General features: G+C 51.1%; 3 protein-coding genes across 3 annotated transcripts; 2 read left to right on the top strand and 1 right to left on the bottom strand.

The window, feature by feature from the left end:
• On the top strand, positions 1-410 carry C8A04DRAFT_16077 (ankyrin repeat-containing domain protein; the record flags this gene model as incomplete). Its single annotated transcript, XM_062778722.1, has 1 exon — positions 1-410. A coding segment is annotated over one exon (410 nt), but the record flags the coding sequence as incomplete, so codon positions are not given.
• Positions 411-1947: 1537 nt separating this feature from the next.
• Positions 1948-2437, top strand: C8A04DRAFT_16076 (uncharacterized protein; the record flags this gene model as incomplete). The annotated part of the gene is made up of 2 exons (XM_062778721.1): positions 1948-2056; positions 2175-2437. 2 exons carry the CDS (start codon positions 1948-1950, stop codon positions 2435-2437), a joined length of 372 nt encoding a protein of 123 aa, XP_062632566.1.
• Positions 2438-6722: 4285 nt separating this feature from the next.
• C8A04DRAFT_16078 (uncharacterized protein) lies at positions 6723-9428 on the bottom strand (the record flags this gene model as incomplete). The annotated part of the gene is made up of 2 exons (XM_062778723.1): positions 6723-7985; positions 8547-9428. 2 exons carry the CDS (start codon positions 9426-9428, stop codon positions 6723-6725), a joined length of 2145 nt encoding a protein of 714 aa, XP_062632565.1.
• Positions 9429-9884: the final 456 nt, after the last annotated feature.

Here is a 9884-nt window from a genome sequence, read left to right as displayed (position 1 = left end):
AGGCCGTCGTACGATTACTACTCGATGCCGGCGCCACCGTCGACACGAAAGATGGTTACTACGGCCGAACGCCGCTATCATGGGCTGCCGAGAACGGCCAAGAGGCTATCGTACGATTACTACTCGATGCCGGCGCCACCGTTGACACGAAAGATCGCTGCAGCCGAACGCCGCTATCGCAGGCTGCCGAGAACGGCCAAGAGGCTGTTGTACGATTACTACTCGATGCCGGCGCCACCGTCGACACGAAAGATTACCACGGCCGAACACCGCTTTTGCGGGCTACTAGGGAGGGCCACGAGGCTGTCGTACGATTACTGCAATGTCATGCCTATACCAGTGGTACGCCGGCAGTCTCTACTTGCCTCACGATGTCGCACTACGATTCGACAGAACCGACAAGAGAATGAATGCTATTATTTTCTATTCGGATTTTTCTTTCTGGGAAGGGCCTAGGAGACAGTGTCAATATATAACCTTCCATGACCATATTCTCCCAGTTTCTAGATAATTTATCAGCAATCGCCGCTTTCTAAGTATGTTTCAACAAGGTTGCTATCGAGTGATCGAATATGTGGCAATAGCGACAACAGTGGCGACTTGGCTAAAGATTACCTTTGCAAGCTCAGGCATTAACATTGAGGATGGTCCACACGAAAGATCATCGTGGCTCCAGATGATCAGAACCACAAGTCATAGAACACATGCACACAGAGCTGATGCTGCCGACTTGTAGAAAAGTTATTCGTGCCTTCGGCCATTTTCAAACGACAGCGTTGTTTTTTTTAAAAAAAAAGCTGTCCCAAACCAGCAAAGGAACAGCTTTACCATATGGTTAGATCGCTCAGTGGGATACCCAAGCACGCGAGGGCGCACTGTGTAGATGGCTAAATGCATAAAAAGTCTGTGCACAGAAAAAATGCGTAAGAGAAAAGCGGAAGCCGATTTCGCTAGTGACTGTATTACCCCCCTTATTCTTGTATTATGTACCAGCTCGCCTGCCCTACCGAATGGGGGCTGGCTGGTTCTTCTGGGAAACCAATGTTGGCGGGCGGTTACGTATATATAGTACGGTCGCCTTCCAACTCCCCTGGATAACTCTCTTTCTCTCTTTTATTCTCCCTCACATACCCGCCAACACACCGCACCGGACGGTAGGCAGCCTCGGCAAATCAGGCAGTCCCATGCCCACCAAACTGAACGAAACCGTCACCTGTGATCAAGTGGGACCAGTCAGTTGAGGCAGCGCCCAGCTACGACTGTTGAAAGCTTGCTGAGCAACCGACGGGTTCGAGAGGGCGGTGGTGGTAGGGAACCGCTTGGAGAAAGCCGAGGTCCTGCCTTCCGACCGCAGACCTGGAGCTGCCAGCTCCTCTAGGAGTGGTCCGATCCGCAACACTGCCGCCCAAGCACTCGTGCTGCCGGCCCATGGGGTCGTGAAGCACGGCGGGCTCGGGGAGAATCGCTCTGGTCAAGGAAAAGCTGGACCGTTCCCCGACTGGGGCGCAGCGAGCTCCGCAGAGCGAGAGACTCCAGGGTCTTAAGCGCAGGGAACGGACGACTCCGAATGGAGTTGGTCTCCAAAAGACACTGGGCATCAGGACTGTCAACGGATCTGCCGCTCGAGTCGATTAACGCCCCGCGGCACCTACTTGTTCGTCTCCCTACTCGTACTCTCTCCGCGCACAGTCTACCGATTTCCCGAGGAGCGAGACAGGCCGATGGTTGACACCGCCCGAGAGGATGACCGACATGGACCCGCCTAGCACCCTGGCCAGCCAGCCTTCCAAGAAGGGCGCGAGACCCTTAGCCCTAACGCCTCGAGCTGCCTTCTTGTGGCTCCTCAAGTCGCTGTCAGATCTCATCGTCCGATAACCGGATTTCCCGACGGTCCCAGCCAGCCCCAGCCTTACCAACGAGACGCTTTGGCTATCGTCCAGCCAAACGATGGAGCCGTTCCCCAGCCAAAAGTCAAGATTGCTCTGGGTCTCAGCAACCAGCTCCTGGGAAGTCGCACCCGGCCAGATCACAAAGACAACTATTCCGGGGGCGGAGAGTACGTGTTTCCATAGCAAGTCGTTTTGGCGTTTATTCTTATACCATTGTACTACGCTCTTCGTTCCATAGACGATGGACCTTGAGATACAACCTAGACTGACCCTGGACACCTTTAGCAATCGCATACTCGAAAGATTTTCTCACCGGACCGAGTGCCGCTACTCCTATCCTCGACGGTGTGACCTTCCAGGTTAAGGCCATTTCAGCAGGGCATAAGCTCGTCGTAGAGCTGGAATCGGACAAAATACGCGTGTGTTCGGTGGCTATAGGCAAGGCGAAAGTCAAGATGAGCGGAGTGGACGAATTTTCTATCGGGCCACACGGAGTGTTTAAGACACATTGTGAAGTATGGAGCATAGTACTGTCATACACATTCTGATACTAGATGACTATGAATGAGAGAGAAGATGGAGAATGGGCAACAGACAAGTCCAGGTAATCGATGTTCGTTGCTTTCCGCGTGGGCTTGTAGGGATTTAAGGCTGCCAGCCAAGTACTTCCTTCGTAGGGAAACGCGCGCACCAGAAAACTCCCACTGTTTGTAGGCTGAATAGTGGTAGACTCGCGTTAAGGATCCGTTCCGGCATTTGTTTCTGGTCGTCCCGCATCCTCGGCCGCGGCTGTCTGCTGACCATCAGCTTCAGTCGATTGAGACAATGCCCTCTGCTGCCTATTAGTAACCGCAACTGTCCGGGTATTAAATGCAACAACTTTATGACTTCCCAGCTTATCCTCACGTCCTTCCCCCTCCTTGTCCCTACCTCCACTACCCACATGCGTATACACTAACACCCCTCTCCGATACCAGGTCCTATAACAAAATTAGTTAGTGGGAGTAGTTCTATCATAAGCATATAAAAGTAGAGGCAAATAAGAATTATTCTCTTCCTAAGTTCAAGCAAAGTACAGTATAGCAGTTCTTTATAGTAGGGTACCAATTTAACTACTGTGTGTTAAGGAATAACTTCTATATCTAGTACTAGCATCATACATCCACCCTTCACCTTAAAAAGGCGATTAATAGCCCCTTCCACCCCGGTCCACCGTCACAGGGCACCCAGCACTTCGATTCCCAGCTATGGTAATGGCAAAGAGCTACCCCACTGCTGTAATTATGTTAACTTGGAATAGATCCCTTAACCTTCGAGCTTGCTCATCATTACATTCTTTTTTGACAACACAACCATTACAGTTCCCAACAATTATCAGTTATCATTATCCATTTGAGAATGCTTGGACCGTATAACCGCCCAGACGACTTTTTCCACATTGCAGAGAAGATAGGATACATTCTCTACCCCGATTTCAGAGAAATAGGTACATTTCTTTACAAGCATTGGAGAGCAAAAGGAGACATTGTGAGAGCAAAGGCAACGCTGAACAGAATGAACCATAGTAGGTGACTTGTTAGGTATCTCCATGTACTTTTCTAATCCTATCTAGTGGAATCATCGCCTCGTCCTACCATAGAAGAGATGGATTTATGGTTTCATGAATGTACAGCAAGCGGCGTCGATGTATCTGGATGGAGGCGTAGCCCACAGAAGCTATTACGCTTGCCAACGACAGCAAGTCTTGTTGATGATGGTGCTGAGAGGCTGATTGTAGATTAGATCAGCAGCTTCTCGCTTGTTAGCCTTAACTAGGAGGTCTTTATGTTGAGGTTAAAAAGAATGGGCTGATTCCTAAATATGCTGACTGCGTTTTTGCTACTATAGATAGCGGTGGCGGATTTTGTGAAACCTCCATCGACAACCATTGAGAATACCACACACCTGCGTGTTATCTGCGAACTACCCCCATACCCCTTCCTCTCAATGCACACACCCAAACATGCACCGGAGCTTTGCTTTTCGATGACAATCTGGACTCTGAGCAATTGCTACCAGCTTTTACTACTAGCCCTCCGTTAACACCATAACGGCCAGAGCGATCCCGCCATATTTATATTCGGCATCTCCCCAGGACTATCCTCCCCAACTTTTGTCCTGCGCAGCAGTCGGCACACCCATGCGTGGTTGGTTTCCATTCTCTATCCTCCGTAGTACCGACAGGCGCCCCTAGAGGCCGTTGCAGGCTCGATGATCCATGCTCCATGATATCCGAGCCTGCTGTACCAGGTCGAGGCTAAGGAACCGTTCCCCAGCAGGCGCAAATCCGCGTCTCCGTTGCCCACATCTGGCCATCGGAATCCGACCACCAGATGTGGGGCAGCCTAAAACGTCAAAAACAACTGAATCTAGAAATTAAGACAGGGACTGTCCGCTATAAACTGAGAGTGCAGAATAATGTAAATTTAGCAGCATACAGCCCCTGCCATAAAACGCTTCTTTCCTCACAAAGCTTGCGAGACTGCCTAATACCCATATATCACCTTAGACCGTTCTATCCTTAAATTCAGCTGACCTTCGCTCCCTCTCCAGCCTGTGTCTTCTCTCGCTCTCTCTGCGCACACTCGTCGCTGCCAATTTGCCCGTTTGCTCCCGCCGGCTGTTCCTGGACACTCTCCAGGTGGGGTGTAGAAGAAACTGACTCTCCCCGGTCTTCAGGCGATAGAGCAAGATCTTCAACCTCTGTATAACCATCTGGGTGGAATTCCACAGCTAAAGGGTTATATTCGAAGATCGAAAGGGGTACCTATTCCATTTTGTAAGTCGTTCTTCAGTAGACAGTAAAAAGAAGAACACTTACCATATGACGAAGAGCCATATTATTCAGCCTCTCACTCTGCAATTGGGCAGAAAGTGAGGATAGTTCGGCTCGAAGTGAGGAACAATATTTTTCGAGCTCTAGCCTCCGTTCTATCTCTTGGATAAAGAGCTGTTCGAGCAATGCACTTCGATCTGCCATTCTGTCTCTCAATAGTAAGGACACGTCGATATACCTCTGTCTTTTTGCCTCAGGGAAAGATATCAAGCTATAGTTATTTATACCTTTATTTAGATCTATAGTTTCTAGAGTTAGGCAATAATTAGCGGCTATTAGATAAAACGTTTGTTAAGAAGAAGCGCTTAATAGCCTTAGCTGATACGTGATTAGGTTTGTCCTCTGACCCAGATATAAATATATTGTCGTGTAGATAAATTTATCCTATTCCTGAACAAGCCAATGGTGGCGCTACAGTAGACGCTGAGCGGAAGGAGGTGGCCCAGGAGGATGGAGTTGGCGCTAAGTTCGAGGGAAAGATGCCAATACTTGCAATCTGTGTCCCCCCCCCCCCCCCCCCCGATTATCCAGCGTTGTAGTTGGCGAGGAAGCAATGTTTAACAGCGAACTGCGCCGTTCTGCCAGTAATTATAATAGATTGTCTAGGTTGTTGGACCCACCGGTTATCTCTGCCTGGAGACACGATTGCGCTAGCTGCCCAAGACATTGCCAATTTATATTAGCTGCCTGGTACAATTGTAGATGGAAAATCAGTCAGCATATACCAGAAAATGTTTATATCCCCGTTTGGTACCTCTGGTGGATCATCATCTCTAAGATAGACACTTGTGGGCAATGGATACTTTGAAAAGAAAAGGTGGCCTTGGAAAAGTCACTGCCTGTGAATATCAAGGTTGCGTTACAAGTGCTCTTGATGTCAATGCTTACCGCGCGCTAATTCTAGCGCGAGCAATTGTTTGATTAGGGGATATGCTATTTATAGAGTGCTTATAGAGGATCCAGTAGATACCTATACAGGGGTCTAAGAGGCATAGGCTCTTTAAAGCAGCAGGGGGAACCACTCTTCTCACTTCTTAGAAAATGAAAATGGGAACCTAGTTACATATAAAGGAAACCTGTCTATTGAGGGTGGGTTGCCAGCTTTTCTTCCAATACAGAGACACCTCAGAGCAACGACACGAGCCAACAGAGCGAGCCAACAGAACGAGCCAACCATATACATCGACAAGATATACAACAATGGAACCACTACAGATGTTCGAGGACGACTTTACCCTACCAGCCCAGCCGCAATCGGCCCAGCAGTCCCAAATGCCTGCCCCTATAATGAACTATACAATTATCTGTCCAAACTGTAAAAGGTTAGCTCTATTTTCTTTCTAATAAATATCTATCTAATATAATATAAAGCTTCAATCAGCTTGCCCTCAAAATCGAGATTTTGAGGCTCGAGTTAGTTCGACGTGTCAGTGTAGAGCGTCGACTTGACCGACTGGATAGAGATATAGAAAGGGATGCTCGGGCGTGGAAGTCATCTACGATCGCGAGAACGGCAAGATCTAGCTCTCCCAAGCCGCCTACATCGAGAAGATCCACGCATTTGTCACCAAGCAGAAGCGAGTAACCTCCTAAACGGGGAAGGAGGAAGTGGTCCTCTTACAGTTATGAGTAGACATGAATGGAAATGGTGGCGTAGCAGAACAGTGATCCTGAGTGCGAGAGTGTAGGGATTGGATTGACGTTGTTGAAGAAAAAGAAAAGAAGATACAGCTACACCAAGTCCACGCTCAGCCACCACCACCACGATCTCCGGCAATACAGGCCAGATTGTGACAGGTCCTATTTGGTGCGGCCGTCACCCGGCCTGACGTAGCCTTCGCCATAGATGTCACGGCTCTCAAGGAACCTCAATGTACCCGTACATGTAAGCGACGTCGTGACCTTCTACAAGGTTTATACAAGTTCTCCAACTCCTAGGCATTATTAGCATCGCCCGTTCAAAGCCTCTCGTTATAAGATCTTACCTTCACAGATTTAAAGAACTTGTTGACTGCGTCCTCACCACCCAGCTCCTCTTTCCTGCCCTCGTTCACTTTGGCTTCCACCAGCCTTGTCACCGCACGGACGAGTTTTGGCGCGCTCTTTTTCATCTCCTCATTCGTGATTGCCGGGTTTTTCAGCTCCGCAAGGACAATTCGGATCCACCATTCGATACCAGACCACAGTAGGATATGACCGCCGAGACCAAGAGTTTGATATGCTCGTGCTCGAAAAACAAAGTGAATCGTTCCCGGGCCAAAGAAGACGGTTTGACCCGGCTTAAGGATGATGTACCTCCACCGGCCGCCGGTATACCGGTGTGGTTCAGCCATCCACCCTTCCCGCTCTTCTTCTGTCGGGCATGACATCCAGCCAAACCCAATGAACCCTTCTTGGCATGTAATCCAAGTGGAATAACCATGGCTGTCCATGTGTGGAGCCGTGTGATGCCCGCCTTCAGAGAGCAGCGCCCATGTGTCGACGTCCTTCCACTCGGTCCACTTGTGTGGAGACGCCGTTACTCTTTCGGCGCTGCCCTCCATCAAAGCCGAATTTCTGACGTCATAAAACAGCCCACAGTTTTCTCCGGTCAAAAACTTAGGGTGGATACACTGTATAGGGCTCTGAAGATCCAGGATATTCCACGGGTCGCTTGTGTCCTCCCCGTTGAGGAACCGTTCCTTAACTTCTCCAAGCTTGCGAGCTTCGAAGGATTGCTTTGTAGATGGGTGAGAGGGGATTTGCACCGAGACAGTCAAATCTAACACACAAAATCGCCGCAAGAACTGCTCAATCGGTCGGCCCTTATTGCCCCACTGGAACGGCTGCTGGTCCTTCGTAATGATTGGGGAGTGGCCAGAAGACTGCGTCTCGACCATGTGCGCTGCTTCATCGCCAGTGCAGAAAAAGGCTTCGACGGCTCCACGGCTGCTCCCCGTGTTCGGGTGCTGCACCTTGACTAGCAATTCGCGAAGAAGATGGTTTGTCACCTCGCCGTGCGATCCTGGCAACGGCGTCGCCTGTTCCAATTCGGCCAATACCCGTCGCCGGTAGGCGTCGTTAGGTGTGTGATCCTGGGCAGGCCGGTCTTCGGAAGCTCCAGGCCTTCCGGTGAATACCAGAGGCGTGTCGATCCGGGGGCGCTTTGGCTGGGCGATATCGGATAGCGAGGATCGACGCCGACGGCTTGACATGTTCGGGGGCTCGGTTATCACAGCACTCTGGGCTGAAGCAAGGGCCCGTGCCTGCTCCGTACGGTGCCAAAGCTCAACATAGCACTGGGGATGCTCACGACAGAGTAGTCTACGATAAGGGAAGAATTGGTCGACTGTTTCATGGTTGAAGAGCAATGGGTTGGCCAAGGTCGATCGAAGCAACGGCGGCACGTCTGGGCAGCAATCTGACGGAACCTCAGCCAAGAAGCGGCGCGCCTCCCGGGGTTTGGCTGCTCTAGGTTTTGGTCCTGCGTTGTTGGCCACTCTCCGGGATGATGGGGGTTTGCGTGAGCGGGGTTCCATTCTAGGGGCAGGACGATCGTCTTTGTTCTCCACCGCAGCGCCGCCGGGGCCCGAACCCCCCCAGCTAGCCTCCGACGCACTAGACTGACCGAGGGTGGAGTCGAGGCAGCTCGGACTATATACAGCGGTGGATACGTCGACAGCCGCCTGGCTACCGCTGCTGTCATTGGTGTAGTCGGTAAAGAAGTTATCAATGACTTCCCTTATAGCGGCATCATCGTCGGGCTCAGCGAGGAAGGGGATGGTATCAATGGTCTCGCTCACGATTGGATCTCGTGATGTCTGATTCGATGTCTCCAACTCCTCGGCTTCTGGTAAGTGGATACTTATAGAGGTGTCGAAATGGCCTTCCAGGGAGGCTGACAAGCCTATACTGCCGGCTCCGTCGACCTGTGGCAAGATGAGAGCAAATTCTTTGTGGACCAGGAGGCCGAAACGGTCGAATCCAAGGCCGTGTGGTGTGTGATTGATGGGCAGCGGGTTTTCAAAAGGTGCACGTTGAGACCAAGTCTTGAGATATTCCAGGTCCTGCTGTTCGATCGGGTTCACCGACGCCTTTACCGGTCGCCGCCGGACGTTTTCTGATCGTTGGAGAATTGACCAATTCAGGCCCGTCACGGCGTTGTCCCACTGGGGCACTTTTCGTGCGGCGGCACGGAGCTGGTTGCAATATTTTTCCCTTCTAGAGGCCCAATGGTAGTGCTGCGTGACCTGGCGGCCCCAGCAGCGGGCGACTTCCTTGAGGGCAGAAAGACAATTCGATTTAATCCTATCTCCTTCAGTAGCAAGCCCTAGGAAGCGATGCCACTGCTCTGCGTCGTCCTCCTGACCGGAATCTCCGCGCCGGGCTCGCTTTCTCCGTTGGTATGTAGGACACTCGGTCGACATGATTAGCTCGCACGTGGAGATGAGTAATTGTAATCCGGCATGGCGGTTCAGTAACTCATCTCGTTTCTGTACGCACAGTTCATATCTCTCCATGTCGGTCTCACAAGTGCGGAGTTCCTCACGAAACCGGTTGGTTTGTGAAGCTTGCTCAGGCGGTAAGGTGAAGGACTCATCGTCTAGGTCGGCATCTAGATGTATCTCGGTGGCCTGGGATTCGGGCTCGCTCGTAGGCGGTAGCGGAGTAGATAGCTGCGCCATGTCTGGTGCTGCTTTGTCCTTCGCTAGGTATGAGAGGAGCGACTGTGAACGGTGCTAGGAAAGCTTATAACGGGGGTTGGGTGGATAAAAGCCCTCACTTGCTAGCTACATTCCAACCGGCGAATGTCCTGTTCCACTGGACGACGCCACAACCTGGCTGCACAGTGCAATGGCAGAATCCCTTAACTCAACTTTTGCTACCCCAAACCATGAACACTGGCTACACTACAGCCCGCACATCCTATGGCGTCGACAACTCTCCATGAGAACCAACCGACTGAGTCTAACTTTCCCAGCCCAACGAGCCGGTAATCACCGGGGCATGAGACTGGAAGCCGAGAAGAAACTCGCACCGTATTTGCGGCGCTCAAACATCCTCGTCTGAAAGGACCGCACATCCCGGCCTTTTTGACAGGAGCTCCGCCAGCTCTTGGTTGATGGATCCCTACGGAGTCC

The sequence above is a fragment of the Dichotomopilus funicola genome, assembly GCF_033296635.1.
Source record: "Dichotomopilus funicola strain CBS 141.50 unplaced genomic scaffold C8A04scaffold_128, whole genome shotgun sequence".
NCBI lineage: Eukaryota > Fungi > Ascomycota > Sordariomycetes > Sordariales > Chaetomiaceae > Dichotomopilus > Dichotomopilus funicola.
This window is presented reverse-complemented; position numbering and strand designations above follow the sequence as displayed.